The sequence below is a fragment of the Loxodonta africana genome, chromosome 16 (genome assembly GCF_030014295.1).
Source record: "Loxodonta africana isolate mLoxAfr1 chromosome 16, mLoxAfr1.hap2, whole genome shotgun sequence".
In the NCBI taxonomy this organism is placed as follows: Eukaryota; Metazoa; Chordata; class Mammalia; order Proboscidea; family Elephantidae; genus Loxodonta; species Loxodonta africana.
This window is the reverse complement of record NC_087357.1, coordinates 76,614,795-76,632,810: the sequence shown is the minus strand read 5'-3', so window position 1 is coordinate 76,632,810 and position 18,016 is coordinate 76,614,795. Positions and strand designations below refer to the sequence as shown.

General features: G+C 48.8%; 1 protein-coding gene across 1 annotated transcript in view; it reads left to right on the top strand.

Annotated features, from left to right (window-relative positions):
• The first annotated feature begins 3,291 nt into the window (after positions 1-3,291).
• Positions 3,292-18,016, top strand: part of DLG5 (discs large MAGUK scaffold protein 5) — a 181,808-nt gene continuing 167,083 nt past the window's right edge. The window contains exon 1 of the mRNA XM_010589261.3: positions 3,292-3,595. Within this exon, the coding sequence (XP_010587563.2) occupies positions 3,292-3,595 (304 nt within the window). The remainder of the gene's footprint in view (positions 3,596-18,016) is intronic.

The following is an 18,016-nucleotide window of genomic DNA, read 5'->3' as shown; positions in this document are numbered from 1 at the left end:
AAAGTACTCTTAGCAAATGGGCCTGTTCACTGCTCCCATTAAGACTCACAGGGGAAAAAAAAACATACATGCTCCCCACCATCCTTTCAGGGGTCCTGGGAGACTGTGCCTCCCTCCTGCCCCTTCCTGTCTCGGGCACCCTTTGGATATCTGAGACTTATTCACAGTCAATTTTAACCATAAACCAAATTCGTGTCTGACTTCTTTCTCCCTATTTCCACCTTCCTCCCACTCCCTACACTTCTAGCTAATCCAGCTGAGAACAGAGGCTCCAGGTGTGTTCTGAAAGGTGGATGCCTTTGAGGATGGTTTAGGCTGTGCACTTGCTGTAAGGGAAGTCAGGGGAACCATCTCTCAGGTGGGGCAGGAGGGGGAGGAGAAGAGAGGGAGCTTGTCTAGAGTCCTGGCAATGTGCAACAGGCGATTTTCCTTCCCCTGAAAACTTGCTCAGGCATAGAAACTGAGACTGAGTAGAAAGGTATATTAACATAACTTAGTTTCATTTTGGAGTCCATTTAGGAGTCCATCTTGGGTTATGGAGGCCTTAAAGAACTTGATGAAAGTCAATATGGTTGGCTGGAAGGCTGGAGGCTTGAGTCCACCCAGAGGCGCCTTGGGAGAAAGGCCTGACAATCTATTCTGAAAAATCAGTCACTGAAAACCACGTGGAGCACAGTTCTACTCTGGCAGACGTGAGGTTGCCATGAGTTGGCGTCCACTCCATGGCAACTGTTAATATTTTTTTAATGGAAGCTTCATCCCAGAAAAATACATAAATGTCCACAAAAAAAGTTTCAGATAAAATCAAAAGCTTCATGGACACCTTCAGGCTTATCCACGGACCCAAGGTTAAGAACACCTGATCTAATAAACTCTCTCTGCCCCATTTTCCTGATGAGAAAAACAAGATCAGCAAGGATAACTGATTTGCCCCACAGCACTGAAGCCCAAAGGTCAAAGGGCAAAGATGTCACCCTGCAGACTAAGGTGCGCCTGACCCAAGCCATGGTATTTTCAGTCGCATCATATGCATGTGAAAGCTGGACAATGAATAAGGAAGACCGAAGAAGAACTGATGCCTTTGAATTGTGGTGTTGGCGAAGAATATTTAATATACCATGGACTGCCAAAAGAATGAACAAATCTGTCCTAGAAGAAGTATTTCCAGAATGCTCCTTAAAGGCAAGGATGGCGAGACTGCATCTTACATACTTTGGACATGTCATCAGGAGGGATCAGTCCCTGGAGAAGGACATCATGCTTGGCAGAGTACGGGGTCAGCGGAAAAGAGGAAGACCCTGAACGAGATGGATTGACACAGTGGCTCCAACAATGAGCTCAAGCATAACAACGACTGTAAGGATGGTGCAGGACCAGGCAGTGTTTCATTCTGTTGTGCATAGGGTCGCTATGAGTCGGAACCGACTGGAAAGCACCTAACAACAACAACAACAGCTGAAGCCCTGGTGACGTAGTGGCTAAGAGCTCGGCTGCTAACCAAAAAGTCTGCAGCCGCTCCATGGAAACCCTAACGGGCAGTTCTATTCTGTCCTAAAAGGTCGCTAGAGTTGGAATCTATCCCACTGCTAGACTTTTGGTGTTTTCTTTCTTTTTTTGGGGGGGGGGATATGCAGCTATTTAGAGGGAAAGTCAAAACCTAAGTGTAAATTCTGACACTCTTGCTCTAAGCACTATATAAAGAGTTTGCATCCATTAAATGAAAGACCACTCCCTGTCAATGAAGCAGGACGCTTAAGAAAACTTCTTTTTTGCTGGACTTGGCAAATGGTGATGGTGGGAGTGATGGTGTTAGTAAAAAAATCACGTGTGTCCCCAGCGTTTGTAAGTGAGATTCACTCTAATACAGACAAGTAGAAGGGGACCTGGAATCCCAGTCTAGAGCAGTGTGGTGGAGGTTACAGACAGCAATCATTTGGGATTCTACCTTTTAAGGAGCTTGTCCTCCAGGCAGGGCATTGCTGCGGTAATGGAAGGCAGAAAATCTTCTGGGGCTTGGAAATCGCAGAGGAGATTCTCAGTGAGATCTTCGGGAATGCAGGTTTCCACAGCCCATTGATTTGGCCCCTCCCGAGGCCAGCTAGACTCTGGGGTGACATCTAAGGGGGAGTGCACCTCTCTCGCGGAAAAGACGAACCATTCCACTAGAAATCCACCTTCTTCCTCGCCCAGCAACATTACTCTCCCCACCCCCACCTCCGCATCCGAACCCCTTTAGACTCCGAGACCAGCCCATCCTAAATAGGGGTGAAGGGTAAGGGAAGAGACCGGGAAAAATCCTGATTAACCGAGTCTCAGTTTAGGGGACTTCACTGGGAAATTCTCTAAAGAGCTTCTTGGAGTGGAGACCTCAGAGATAGGAGGGAGGTCCTAACTGGAGATGTCCCAGTTTAGGGGACTCCCCCCAGTTGTCTCCTGGCTTTACTCTGGAGTTGTCATGTTAGGAGACCCCGCCGAGCGCGCGCGGCGGCCCGCCTCCTCCAAGGGCCGGGAGCGGGGAGGCGGGGACCCCTTTCCTTCGCCCGTCCCCTCGGTCACCGCCTCCTCTGGGGGCAGACCTCACGGGCGCTCGGAGGGACGGCCGGGGGAGGGGAGGGCGCGGAGGCACCGGCTGGCGGCGGCGGCGGCCGGGGGGCCCCGGGGAGCCGGACCGGGACGCAGGGGCCGGGCAGGCCCGAGGCGGCCGCCGAGCCCGGGCCGGGGCTGTCGGGGGCCCTGCAAACGCCTCCCTGGCCACTTTTCCCTGGGAGTTGGAGTCTGTTTCGGGCCCCGGGGTTTCGGGGCGCGTTTTCGCGCGGAGCCGGGGAGGGAGCGCGCGCGGAGGGGGAGGGGAGCATGCCCGGCCGCAGCCCGGCCTCGGGGCGCGCCCCGGCCGCCGTCCCCACCTCCTCCGCCTCCTTCTCCTCCTCCGTCTCCTCCTCCTCCTCTCCCAGTCCCGCCGCCGCCGCAGCCAACATGGCTGCGCTCCTGAGCCCGGGAGGCGGCCGCTGCTGAGCGCCGCTCGGCTCCCCGGGCCGCAGCCGCCCAGGCCCCGGCCCATGGCCCCCGCGGCCTCGCGGCTCCCGGCGCGCTAGGGCTGCAGCCGGCGCTCGCCCGCCCGGCCGGAGGCGCCGCGGGCCCCCTGCGCGCCCCCTGCGCGCCCCCTGCGCGCCCCCTGCGCGCCCCCTGCGCGCCCCCTGCGCGCCCCCCGCCGCCCTCTGCGCGCCCGCCGCCCGCCGCCCCCCGCCGCCCCCTGCGCGCCCCCCGCCGCCCCCTGCGCGCCCGCCGGCCACCATGGAGCCCCAGCGCCGGGAGCTGCTCGCTCAGTGTCAGCAGAGCCTGGCCCAGGCCATGACGGAGGTGGAAGCCGTGCTCGGGCTGCTGGAGGCCGCGGGCGCGCTGAGCCCCGGCGAGCGGCGGCAGCTGGACGAGGAGGCGGGAGGCGCCAAGGCGGAGCTGCTGCTCAAGCTGCTCCTGGCCAAGGAGCGGGACCACTTCCAGGACCTGCGGGCGGCGCTGGAGAAGACGCAGCCTCACCTGCTGCCCATCCTCTACCTGAACGGCGTGGTCGGGCCGCCGCAGCCCGCCGAGGGCGCGGGTGAGTGTCGGACCCCCGCTCCCGGCCTCTGGCACTTGCCTTCCACGCCTTGTCTCCCCAGCTTCCCAGGTGGAGGGCCACCGATCTACCTGGCGCTGGCCTCGGGTAGAACCTTCCCGCCTTATCCCATCTGCGGGAGGGGACGATAGGTGGATCCCCCATGCACACCTGGTCCCCCAGTGCCACCGCTCGCTGTGATCAGTGCCCCGCACAGAAGGTCTTGAACCTCCTAGGTGCTACAGAAGCGGGTCCGTCGGAGGCCGCCAGATCCAGCCACCGGGGGACCTCAGACGGATGTCTGTCTGTCTGTCAGCCTCTTTCCTAATCTCTTCACCATCCGCTAGTCCCTGGGGAGCCTGTGCGAGCCTTTGATCAAGTCTGGAAGGCTGGGGAGGCCGGGCTAGGACTGGCGCTCCTGGATTTTGAGCCCTTCCACCCCGTCGCAGGATCACTTGTGCCTTTTCACTCTCCGGCTGTCTCAGCTCCCTTCCTCCCCCAGAGCTGTGGCTGATTGTGCACAATGCCGGCTAGGTTTCTGTGGGCCGGGAAAAGTTGGGGAAGTTGCACTGCACCATGGGAAAATCCTGGTAGTTGCTGCTGCGGCTCAGCTCTCTCCCTGACGGGACTGAGTTGCCTGAGCAGGAAAGGCTGGTGGGCCGGTTCCCTTGCTGGTGTCTTCAGGGCCCCCTGTGTCCTTGGTCTTAGGGGTGACCGTTTGGAGAGTGTGCCTGGCATCCGTGAGGGAGGGTGTGCGTGTGGGGGAGCTGCTGGGAGTTTGCCGCAAGCGAAAGGCTTGGCCTGGCCTAGTTGGGGGGTGTGTAGCCAGCCTCCTAAACGGGGGAGAGAGAGAACTAGCATTTATTAGGCACCTACTGTGTAGCAGGCATCTGCTTTGTCATTTCTTATTTAATTGTTACTGCTCTATGAACTTTATTAGTTCTACTTTGCTGGAAAGAAAACTCCGGCTCGGAGTCGTTAAAATGCTCATATTGGGCACCATGAGTTTTGAATGATGATTTCTTGCTTCATTTAACACATTTGAAGTCAGGGAACAGTGAGTGCCACCTTTTCCAGGTCTTGCCCCTGTTTTACGAGTGAACCAAGAGGGCTGAGAAATTGCTCTTAGCACTTACATGCAGAAGGCTGATCGGACCCATTTATTTGGCTGTTAAAAGCCTCACTTGTTAAGGGAATGATTTTATAAGCTGTTCCTCGTAGCGGCTCTGATGTGTATTGGCCATCCCAACCTCAACTTTTATAACTGAAGGAAACTGACATGCAGAGAGACTAAACTCTCTTGGCCACAGAGCAGGCTGTTTCATCGGCAGCCCTTCCGTCTCCAGTTTGGGCTTTCAACTCTTGTATTTCTGTCCCTCCAACCTGCATTCTGCCTGCTCAACTGTGGTTGGCATCTGGGTTGCTGGGCAAACCCAGTTCTCCCCTGGGATGGTGCTTTGAAAGATGCTGAGACTGTCAGATGTGGCCATGGGAGAGGACAGAGGAAGACATCATCCGGGTAATTTTTTCTTTTTAATTGCTCTTATTTATTTGCCTAAAAAAAAAAAAAAAAAAACACATATAACGTATAACAAATTATAGCTAACATTGTGGAGAATGGGAATTTTGGAACACTTAATTGTGCTTATGAGAAATCTGTACATGGATAAGAGGCAGCCATTCAAACAGAGCAAGGGGATACTGCGTGGTTTAAAGCCAGGAGAGCTGTGTGTCAGGGTCATATCCTTTCACCATACCTATTCAATCTGTATGCTGAACAAATAATCTGAGAAGCTGGACTACATGAAGAAGAACGTGGCATCAGGATTGGAGGAAGACTCATTAACAACCTGCGATACGCAGATGACACAACCTTGCTTGCTGAAAGTGAAGAGGACTTGAAGCCCTTACTAATGAAGATCAAAGACCAAAGCCTTCAGTATGGATTACACCTCAACATAAAGAAAACAGAAATCCTCACAACTGGACCAATAAGCAACATCATGATAAACGGAGAAAAGATTGAGGTTGTCAGGGATTTCATTTTACTTGGATTCACAATCAACAGCCACGGAAGCAGCAGTCAAGAAATCAAAAGACACATTGCATTGGGCAAACCAGCTGCAAAAGACCTCTTTAAAGTGATGAAAAGCAAAGATGTCACCTTGAGGACTAAGGTGCGTCTGACCCAAGCCATGGTGTTTTCAATTGCCTCAGATGCACGCGAAAGCTGGACAGTGAATAAGGAAGACCGAAGAAGAATTGATGCCTTTGAATTGTGGTGTTGGCGAAGAATACTGAATTGAATATACCGTGAACTGCCAAAAGAATGACCAAATCTGTCTTGGAAGAAGTACAGCCAGCATGCTCCTTAGAAGCGAGGATGATGAGACTTCGTCTCATATACTTCAGAAATGTTACCAGGAGGGATAAGTCCCTAGAGAAGGACATCATGCTTGGTGAAGCAGAGGGTCAGCGAAAAAGGAGAAGACCCTCGATGAGATGGACTGATACAGTGGCTACAACAGTGGGCTCAACCATAGCAACAATTGTGAGGATGGGGCAGGACTGGGCAGTGTTTCGCTCTGTTGTGCGTAGGGTTACTATGAGTCAGAACCAACTCCACGCCGGCACCTAACAATAACAGTAACATCTGTCTGCCTACCTATTTATAACCCCTGAGTGATGTAGTTTGTGCTCAGCTACTAACCCAAAGGTTGGCAGTTCGAACCCATCTAGGGGTGCCATGGGAGAAAGACCTGGTGATCTGCTTTCGTTAAGATTACAGCCAAGAAAACCCTATGGATCAGTGTGTAACACGTGGGGTCGCCATGAGTCGGCATTGACTTGATGGCAGTGGGTTTTTTGGTTCAATCTATCATTTTATGTATCTGCCTATCTATTTTTGAAGGAGGAAGTTTATCAGAGACCTATTTCCAGAACGCTTTCAGAGGAAGAATAGAAGTTAGAGTGCAGAATGGAAAATCTCCTTGGAATGTGTATGGATCCGCGCTAGTTTTAACCACTGCAAATCCGTGAATAAATTGCCATTAACAAGGTCCCATCTTTCCATGCCTGGTGGAGAAAGTGGGGCCTTCCTGGGTCAGAGTTCTAGGAACTAGTCCTGACCTTTAAGAAAAGGATGGAATAGGGTCTGGATTTTATCCCCTGGGGCAGTGAGTTCAGATCCTAGTTTTACCACAGTGCAGTTTTCTGGCTTCACAGAGGGTTATGAAATCCTCAGAAAGGTAATTTTCAAGGTGAAGTTAAGTCAATTTTAGTTAATGCATTAAAAAAAAAAAATTAGAATAGAATTCACTATGTCAGGATGCCACCTAGAGGTTCTAGGGGAGGGAGTGGCGTGGTGTGAAGGTTAGTAGTAGAGTTTTGGGTGCTTGTAAAGTTTGAATGGTTGTGCAGTGGTTTTCCAACTTTTTTTCCCTTTAGCCAGGGAACCCTACTTTTGGGCAAAAGCTCAGTGCGTAAACGAGCTTCTCTGGTTGAAGAGGTGGAGGCTCCTGCCTTGTCCTCAGGAGCCAAAGTCAAGGAAACCCAGTACTGCCTTCTGCCTCATTCCTCTCCCCAGCAGTGTCTGCTCTGCACGTGGGTCCGCATCTCTTAGTGTGAGCTGGCCTCGGTACAAGACCCTTGTGGGATCTCGAGAGAAGAACCAGCTTGCCTCCCCAGGATCCATCTTAGCAAGAGTAGGCCTCCGTCTTAACCATCCCTTCACATTGGAGGTGCCGTCATTGCCCAGTTAGGGTCCCCCTTGGTGGATTGCACACCTGTGTGGGCTCCTGGACTGCAGTGCCCAGTCCCCTGGAAGTCTGTGGTGCCCCAGGCCAAGGATGGCTGGCAGCCTGCCCATGGAGCCTGGAACCAGAAGGAAACTGGGGAGAACACGTGACCTAGGTGTTGGGCAGGTAGGTAAACCAAATCCATCTGGGCAGCTCCTGCTCAGTGAGGTCCCCAGACATTTATAGACCACCGTGCTCAGCTCCTGGGGGTGTAGAATGGAGTAAGAAACATCAGTGTTGTTGGTTTATTTTGGGGGTGGGGTGGGTGGGGACCCCTGTTCCAGGATTGATACTGTGTTGCCGTTAAGCATTTTGTGTCTTCTGATGCATGTTCATATCTGGCTTAATTCTTCTGGCAACCCTAGTGAGATGGGCTAGGTCCCTGGGTGGCACACATGGTTTGTGCTTGAATACTAACCGAAAGGTAGGCAGTTCAGAACCACCCAGCAGCAATGTGGAAGAAAGGCCTGGCAATCTGTTTCTGTAAAGATTATCGCCAAGATTACCCTGTAGAGCTCAGTTCTACTATGTAACACATGGAATCGGCATGAGTTGGAATCGACTCAGTGGCAACGGCTTTGGTTTTGGGTTAGTGTCTTAGTTATCTAATGCTACTCTAACAGAAATACCACAGGTGGATGGCTTTAACAAAGAGAAATTCATTCTTTCAGTCTAGTAGGCTACAAGCCCAAATTCAGGGTGCCAGCTCCAGGGGAAGGCTTTCTCTGTCTGTTGGCTCTGGAGGAAGGTCCTTGTCATCAATCTTCCCCTGGTTGAGGAGCTTCTCAGCCCAGAGACCCTGGGTCTAAAGAACATGCTGTTCGCCTGGCTCTTGTTTCTTGGTTGTATGAGGTCCCCCTGTCTCTCTGCTCATTTTTCTCTTTTATGTCTCAAAAGAGATTGGCTTAAATCACAATCTAATCTTGTGGATTGATTTCTCACCTCATTAACAGAGCTGCCTCTAATCCCATCTCATTAACATCGTAGAGATAGGATTTCAACTCACAGGAAAATCACACCAGATGACAAAATGGTGGACAATCACACAATACTGGGAATCATGGTCTAGCCAAATTGATATGCATGTTTTTGAGAGACACAATTCAATCCATGACAGTTAGCGAGATGAGTGTTGTTCAGTATCTGCATTACATTGGGTTCTGGGCTCTAACCTGAAAGATGGGAAGTCCTGCCAGCTGTCAAGGGCAGAAAGGTATCAGAGTTCAGGCTTAAATCTGGGGCTAAGCCTAGCGCTACTCATTCCTTGTCTGGGGCGGTCTGTCCTCTTAGCTGGTTAGACCCTCCCGCTACAATTTCAGGTCGCATCTTGATGTTGGGAACTCTGGGGTTGTGTAGCCTCTCCTTGTCCCGATGCATGGATCTGTAGGGAAGAAGTGGTCACCTTTGTCCCAGCTGGCAGTAGGGAGAGGAGAGAACTCTTGGCTTGAGTCTAGTGGTTTTTTCACAGTTGGACCAGAATCTTTTGTGGCACCAGAACCCATGCTGCCTTTTGTTTTTTCTCTTCGATTCTGTTAATAACGTCTGGGTTTTCTTACTTGAAGATCTTAACTCCCTGCCTGTGGAGCAGGGGCCTTTTCCTGGCATGAACCTCGGTGTCTTTATCTGTAAAATGGGGCTAAGAGTGCTTGGCTGCCTGCCTCAGAGTTACCAGGAGGGCGTCATGAGACTGGGAGAGTACGTAAGTGCCTGGTCCTGGGCTTGACCTGGATGGGGCTGGGGTGGAGACGGAGACAGAACTGTGTAAGATCTAATTCCAGACCCCAGCTTGCCACCTAGTTGGGGGAATGAGACTCTCAGGAGAGGGTACCATTATGAGGCGGATCATTTGAGTGGCACAAATGAAAGCAGGCCTTTTCCTTGTTTTAAAAACTCTGTATGCTACATAAGGAGCCCTGGTGGCACAGTGGTTAAGTGCTTGGCTGCTAACTGAAAGGTCAGTGGTTCAAACCCACCAGCTGCTCTATGGGAGAAAGATGTGGCAGTCTGCTTCCATAAAGATTAACAATCTTGAAAGGGCCACATAAGCCAGAGACTCCATCAGCCTGAGACCAGAAGAACTAGATGGTGCCCGGTTACCACCAATGACTGCCCTGACGGGGAACACCACAGAGAATCCCTGATGGAGCAGGAGAAAAGTGGGATGAAGAACTCAAATATAGGGTGGAGAGGAGGAGTGTGCTCTCACATTGCAGGGAGAGCAACTAGGGTCACATAACAATGTGTGTGTAAGTTTTTGAATGAGAAACTGACTTGAATTGTAAACTTTCATTTAAAGCACAATTTAAAAAAAGAGGGGGGGGGGAAAAAGATTAACAATCTTGGAAACCCTACGGGGCAGTTCTGATCTGTCCTGCAGGGTCACTATGAGTTGGAATCAACTCAGTGGCACTGGGTTTTGTTTGGTATACTACATACTTTACCCAGACACTCTTATTCATACCCATTGGCTCTAATTACTGTTTAAATGTGGAGAGTACCCCAAACCATTTCACCCCTAGGCCTCCCTTCTGAGGCAGAAAGGCAGAACTTGGTGACTGCTCACTGGACTTCTCTCCTGGTGTGCTCAGAGCTGAATATTTTCTTCCCTTTCCTTGGGCCTCCTGTCTAGCTTCCTAGCAGCTGGCTGACCTGGCCTTTCCAAAGTGAAGGGAGTGGAGATAGCAGCATCTGTTGAAAGCCGCGGAAGGCTCATGGAGGCCCTGGGACTTGAGCTGGGTGTTGAGGGGGAGCTGAATGCGCAGAGCGAGAGAGGGAAGACGTTTTAGGCCCTAGCACAGCCAGAGCTGAGGCCAAGTGGCGGAGGGGAGCAGTGTGTTTTTGGGGTGCAGTCATTAGACCAGTCTGAGGAGAACAGAGGGTTTGCATTTGCTCTGGGTGGAAGGAAGGTGGGGTTGGAGTGGAGGACCGCAAGGCTGCACTGAGGGAGGGGCTTAGCTGTTACTTGGCATTTTAGCAGTATGTACTGTTGGAAGTTCAAGTTGGAAAATTATTATTGTTTTTTTTATTGTGCTTTAGGTGAAAGTTTACAGCTCAAGTTAATTTCTCATACAAAAATTTATACACGTATTGTTTTGTGACTTCAGCTGCAATTCCCACAATGTGACAGCATACTTCCCCTTTCCACCCCTGGTTCCCTGTGTCCATTCGACCAGCTCCTGTCCCTTCCTGCCTTCTCATCCTGCTCTCAGACCAGAGCCGCCCATTTGGTCTCGTGTCCCGTAGTGGGGCAGTGGATCTGATTGAAGTAAGGAGCACAGTCCTCACGTGTGTTGTGTTTGTTTGCTAGTCCTGTCTAATCTTTTTCCAAAGGGTGGGCTTCGGGAATGGTTTCAGTTCTGGGTTAAAACTACGTCTGGGGGCCATAGTTTTGGGGATGGAAAATTCTTCTTCTTTTTTTAAGGAAATAAATCTGCCAGGCTTTTTCAGCAGGATAAGTGCAGGTGGGCTGCTGATTATCGGGTGTGGGTTATTTATTATTCAGAGGAGGTTACCTAGGAGCCCTGGTGGTGCAGTGGTTAAGAGCTGTGGCCTCTAACCAAAAGGTCAGCAGTTCGAATACACCAGCCGCTCCTTGGAAACCCTGTGGGGTGGTTCTGCCTGGTCCTATAGGGTCACCATGAGTCGGAATTGACAGTACCAGGTTTGGTTTTTTGGCTTTAGAGGTTACCTGGGCCTTTTGTTCTCGCTCTCTCTTCTTTGGGTACAGCCACATTTTCTTTATTCCGGAGGGTCAGCAGGGGAAGGGCCAGCAGTAAAAGGTCCAACTATTATAGTTTTCCTTTTGGTTCTTTTAACTGTGCTGTTTGAGAGGAATGGGTGGAGGAACTTGACACCAAGGGCTGAGAAGAGGTTTCCTAGTGAAGGGTGGATTTTATTTAGCCTTGTGTGTTTTCTTTCAAAAGTTCCTTGGTATGCAAATGGCTAAAACACGTGGCTGCTAACTGAAAGGTTGGAGGTTTGAGTCCACCCGGAGGCTTCTCAGAAGAAAGGCCTGTTGAAGGCAGTCTGCTTCTGAAAAATCAGCCGCCGAAAGCCCCATAGAGCACAGTTCTGCTCTGACACACGTGGGCTTTGCCATGAGCTGAAGTTGACTTGATGACAGTTGGTTTTGTTTTGATTTTGATATTCACTCAGGACACCTTCATTCTTAGCGACAGAAACTTAGCTCAGACTGGCTTAGGCAGAAAAGAGAGATTTATTATCTTATGTTACATTTGGGATGGCTGACCCCTGAGTGCTACAGGCTTTTCCCCTGGGCCTGGAGCGTGGCCTTATGCTCTGAGGTCTGGGCTTCCCTCCTCACAGCCGCTGACCTGAGAATAAGGGAGCTCTATCCCATCCGCTCCAGGCAGTGAAGTCTTCTGGGGTATTCTGATTGGTCTGGCTAGGGTTGTGTGTCCACCTGAGGCCAGCTTTTTGCAGTGAGACCAATCATTACGGTGAGGTGATGGGATGCGGTGATGGGCAGCCCGGGACAGTACTGCATGGATTTTTAGAGTAGGGCAGAAGCAGTTCTCCAGAAGAAGAAAAGCGGAAGGGATATTGAGCAGGCAAAGACAGTAGATGAATGTCCATTACACGTGGCCCCATCTTTGTGTGGTAACGCAGTCAGCAGATGAGGCCATTACAGGGGTGGAGTGGTGGGAAGAGGGGGTGGTGGTCAGGCCTTACAAAGTTTTAGACCTAGAGCAAGGCAGTTAGCCTCTCTGAGTTTGTCTCCTACTCTGCAAAACAATTACAGGCATACTTCATTTTGTTGTGCTTTGCTTTATTGCAGGGCCCCGGTGGTGCAGTGCTTAAGAGATTGGCTGCTAACCAAAAGGTTGGCAGTTCGAATCTACCAGCTGCTCCTTGGAAATCCTATGGGGCAGTTCCACTCTGTCTTATGGGGTTGCTATGAGTAGGAATTGACTCGATAAAGCAATGAGTTTTGCTTTATTACGCTTCGCAGATACAGTATTTTTTACAAAATGAAGGTTGGTGGCAACCCTGCGTCTACCAATTCTATCGGTGCCATTTGTCCAACAGCATGTGCTCATTTCATGTCTCTGTGTCACATTTTGGTAACTTTCACAATATTTCACACTTTTTCATGATTGTATCTGTTACGGTGATCTGTGATGTTACGAGGTGCCACGAGCCCTGCCCATATAAGATGGCAAACTTAATTGGTAAATGTTCTCTGTGTTCTGACTGCCCCACTGAACAGCCGTTCCCCCATCTCTCTCCCTCTCCTTGGACCTTCCTATTCCCTGAGGCATGATGATATTCAAATTAGGCCAGTTAATAACTGTACAGGGGCCTTTAAATATTCAAGTGAAAGGAAGAGTTGCATGTCAAAAGCTAGAAATGACTAAGCTTAGTGAAGAAGGCATGTTGAAAGCTGAGATAGGCCAAATCCTAGGCCTCTTGCACCAGACAGTCAGCTAAGCTGTGAATGCAAAGGAAAAGTTCTTGCAAAGTACTACTCCAGTGAACACATGGGTGATAAGAAAGCAAAACAGTCTTATTGCTAGTATGGAGAAAGTTTTACTTGTCTGAATCGATGATCAGACCAGCCACAAGATTCCCTTAAACCAAAGCCTCCTCCAGAGCAAGGCCTGAAGGCTGAGAGAAGTGAGGAAGCTGCAGAAGAAAGGTTTGAAGCTAGCAGTGGTTGATGGACGAGGTTTGAGGAAAGAAGCCATCTCCATAACATGGAAGTGCAGGGCGAAGCGGCAAGTGCTGCTGTAGAGCTGCAGCAGGTTATCCAGGAGATCCAGCTAAGGAAATTGGTGAAGGCAGCTGCACTAAACAACGGATTTTCAGTGTAGAAGAAACAGCCTTACATTGGAAGAAGATACTGTCTGGGACTTTCATAGCTAGAGAGGAGAAGTCAGTGCCTGCCTTCAGAGCTTCAAAGGACAGGCTGACTCCCCTGTTAGGGGCTAATGCAGCTGGTGACTTTAAGTTGAAGCCAGTGCTCATTTACCATTCTGAAAATCCTAAGGCTCTCAAGAATTATGCCAAATCTATTCTGCCTGGGTTCTATAAATGGAACAACAAAGCTGGATGACAGCACATCTGTTTACAACATAGTTTGCTGAATATTTTAAGCCCACTGTTGAGACCTACTGCTCAGAAAAAAAGATTCCTTTCAAAATATTACCGCTCATTGACAATGCACCTCATCGCCCAAGAGCTCCGATGGAGATGTATAAGGAGATTAATGTTGTTTTCATGCCTGCTTTTTTTTTTTTTTTTTAACATGACATCCATTCTGCAGCCATGGATCAAGGAGTAATTTTGACTTTCAAGTCTTATTATTTAATAGTACATTTTGTATGATTATAGCTGCCAAAAAAAGTGATTTCTCTGATGGTTCTGGACAAAGTAAATTGAAAACCTTCTGGAAAGGATTCACCATTCTAAATGCCATTAAGAACATTGATGATTCATGGGAGGAGGTCAAAATATCAACATTAACAGGAGTTTGGAAGAAGTTAGTTCCAACCCTCATGGATGACTTTGAGGGGTTGAAGTCTTCAGTGGAGGAAGTAACTACAGATGTGGTGGAAACAGCAAGAGAACTAGAATTAGACGTGGAGCCTGAAGATGTGACTGAATTGTCACAATCTCCTGCGAAAACTTTTGACTGATGAGGAGTTGCTTGTTGAGCAGAGAAAGTGGTTTCTTGAGATGGAACCTACTCCTGGAGAAGATGCTGTGAACGTTGCTGAAATGACAAGAAGGGATTTAGAATATCACATTAGCTTAGTAGAACAGGGGGAGGGTCTGAGAGGATTGACTCCAATTTTGAAAGAAGTTCTATTGTGGGTAAAATGCTATCAAACAGCATCACATGCTATAGAGAAATCTTTCATGAAAGGAAGAGTCAATCAATGCGGCATACTTCATTGTTGTCTCATTTTAAGAAATTGCCACAGCCACCCTAATCTTTAGCAGACACCACCCTGATCAGTCAGCAGCCATAAGCATTGAGGCAAGACCTTCCACCAACAAAAAGAATTATGACTCACTGAAAGCTCAGACGATGGTTAGCATTTTTTAAGAGCCAAGTATTTTTTAATTAAGATATGTACCTTGTTTATTTTAGATATAATGCTGTTGCACACTTAATATACTACAGTGCAGTATGAACAGAACTTTTGTATGCACTGGGAAACCAAAAAATTCGTGACTTGCTTTGTTAAGATAGTTGCTTTATTGCGGTAGCCTAGAACCGAACCTGCAATATCTCTGAGGTAGGCCTCAGGAGCAGTAACTGCTTCACTAGGCCGTTTGACAATCAGTTGTAAATAAAAAGGAGGGGCGTTTTGTTAGTGTGGTTAACAGCATGGCATAAACGTGGCAGGGGTGACTGGAAAGAGCATGGCCTTAAAAGCAGAGCGCTTGGGTTCTCCGGATATCCCAGAGGGTTATCGTGAAGATCATAATATGTAAGTGCTTCTTCTAAACTATTGTGAGTAGATGTCAGATGTCAGGTGTCGTGCTCACTGTGGCTGTAGGTCACTAGGAGTAGAATATAATGTCTGTGAGATTTTTGTCTGCCAGATTCACTGCTATACTCTTAATGCCTAGAATAGCACTTGGCCCAAGGTGGATGTTCAGTAAATATTTGTTGAATGGATGGATAGTCAGCTGTGTGTACAATGAGTTGTGTGTCCCCAGATCCTCTTCAGAAATATACATGGATTCCCACATGGTAACTTAAAAGTGGCAGGAAGGCTGTGGGAGAGGAGGAAGGCTGAGTAAGTCGCAGAGGCACACGCGGATGTCACCACCCCCAGTATGTCTGTGACGGAAGCAGGTGGTATGACACTGGTGTCTAAATTCTCCAAGGTCACCCATCAGGTTACCGGCAGTGTGAGGCTGGGTGCCAGGAGCCATGTGGAGCACCCACATTGCCTGTTTAGGTTTGAAGAGACTTTTCCTTTTTACACTGAGAATTTGAATGTCAGCTCGGTGCCTTGAAAAAGAACCCCGGGTGGGGACCTGGCCCCAACTGTGCAACATCTTGACCTTGGACAAGCTCTAAATTAACTTAGTCTTGGGTTTTTTCATTTCCACAGTAAAAATAGAAGAGGTTTAGCATTTACTGGGGACTGCTCAGTCTGGCGGGTTCTCAGCATTGCCAGGGTGACATGTGATCCAAAGAATCATGGCAATTGGGTTGGTCTAGATTTCTGAGGCCCCTTCTGGCTCTGCACCAAGATTACTATTATCCAATGTCATGTTAGTGTTGAGTGATTTTCGATGCTCTGTTTTTCTATTTCTTTGGGAATTAAGCAGAGTAGGAGAAATATTTCTTCTCAGTTTTTTGTCCCACCCCCTTCCAGCTGTCTGCACCTTCTGCAGGCCAGTGGGAGGGGCTCTTCAGGAGTTCCCAGAATCCTGGAAGATGTGAGCCACAGAGGCAGCAGGCATAGAACGAGGGGCTGAGCTGCGTATCCGCCTGTGAGGTGGGGATGCTGAGTACGTTCAGCAGGGAAGAATTGTAAATGGAATTGAGCTGGGGGAATTGGATCTTTTTTTCCCACTTTTTTTCCGGGGACAGATTGTCCCTGAATTGTGTGTCTCCATGGATCTTTTTGAGACAGATTTCCACTAAAGTGCAGCAGAAACATTTTAAACTAAACAGACGTGTTTGGAGTGTCCCATGTTGGTGCTCCAACCCTCCAAAATCTTGTGTAGATAATTGCAAGTCGACTGTTGACCTAGACGTTCATCTAACGCTAGAGGTCATAACTCAACTGCTTTGAGTTTTGGTTAAGGAAATCCATACTGCCTGTAGGACCGTAGCTCAAGGCTGGAGTCTTCTTTCCTTTTTTCGTTTAAACATTGTGTATTTTTATTTTTCCAAACATATTTTGCAAAGCACTATGGACTTTAAAGAAAGATTTTAACTTCGATAGTCACGTGTGGGTCTTTTGAGGCCATAAATTGTTAACCAGCACAATCACTGTGGCTTTCATATCTGGTAGCCAGGGGATGTTCACAGATTTCCTTGGTGTTTCCAGTACGACATCTTCAACCCCCAAAGGCGTTCAAGTACAGTCACGCACCCCATAATGTCTGTTCGGGCGACGTCCAGCCGCATGTATGTCCGTGATTTCATAAGATTACAATAGAGTTCAGAAATCCTAATCGCAGAACAGCACGTAGTAGATGCAACTGAATGTAGCGAACGCAACAGCTTCCCGCATCCAACAGGTGTATTTCACGTCTCTTGTATACAGAGTGATTGTGCTGTCAGGCATATAATAGTATAGCACATATACAACCTATAATACGTATATCTTGATAGGCATAGTCAACATCTGTGTTACTGGGTTATGTATGGACTGTACTGTACTTTCTATCATTATTTTAATGGAAACTTTCCCTACTTACAAATAAATAGTTTACCATATGTCTTAGTCATCTAGTGCTGCTATAACAGAAATACCACAAGTGGATAGCTTTTACAAAGAGAAGTTTATTCTTTCACAGGCCAGTAGGCTAGAAATCGGAATTCAGGGCACCAGCTCCAGGGGAGGTCTTTCTCTCTCTGTTGGCTCTGGGGGAAGATCCTTGTTATCAGCCTTCCCTTGGTCTGGGAGCATCTCGGCACAGTAACCTCAGGTCCAAAGGGCACACTCTGTTCCTGGCACGGCTTTCTTGGTGGTTTGAGGTCCCCGTGTCTCTTTGCTTGCTTCTCTCTTTTATATTTCAAAAGAGATTGGCTTTAGACACTATCTGATCTTGTAGGTCTCATGAACATAACTGCCACTAATCCATCTTATTACATCGTAATGATAGGATTTACAACACATAGGGAAATCACATCAGATGACAAAATGGTAGATAAGCATACAATACTGGGAATCATGACCTAGCCAAGTTGACAGGTATTTTGGGGGGATACAGTTCAATCCATGACATTCCACCCTTTGGCTCCCCAAAGTTCACATCCTTGTTACATGTAAAACATATTACCCCATCATATCATAGCATCATATCTTAGGGTCGCTATGAGTCGGAATTGACTCAACGGCAGTGGGTTTTTTTGGGTTTATCATAGCAAAAGTCTTAAATCAACTCCAAGATCCCAAAATTCTTCTTCATCCTTGAAGTCTAGAATGCAAGTTATCTGCTTCCAAAGTACTATGGCAGAACAGGCACAAGCTAGACATTTCCATTACAAATGAGAGAAATTGAAGGGAAAGAAGGCATAACAGGCACCAAACAAGCTAGCAGAACACATTATATTAGTCCTCAAGGCTTGAAAATAATCCTCTGTTCTCTGAGGCCATTTACACAATGGCCTTGCCCTCCAGACTCTAAGTATTAGCTACACTCTCCAGATTCTGAGTGGAGGCCCCTTGGCCCTGGGCTTCAGCTCCATCTTCTAGGCCCACTGGGACAGCAACTCTGCGCCCTCGGCTTTAGGTGCACCATTCTCCTAGTCCATCTGAGTGGTGACTCCACCCTTAGAAACACCAGAGGCCATGGCTCCACCTTTTGAAACCCCAGAGGTCGAGGCCATACCTTTTGAGACTGAGGGAGCTCGGCTTCCTGTGTTCCTTGGCCCCTTGGCCCCTCAGGCCTCACACCCACATCTGCC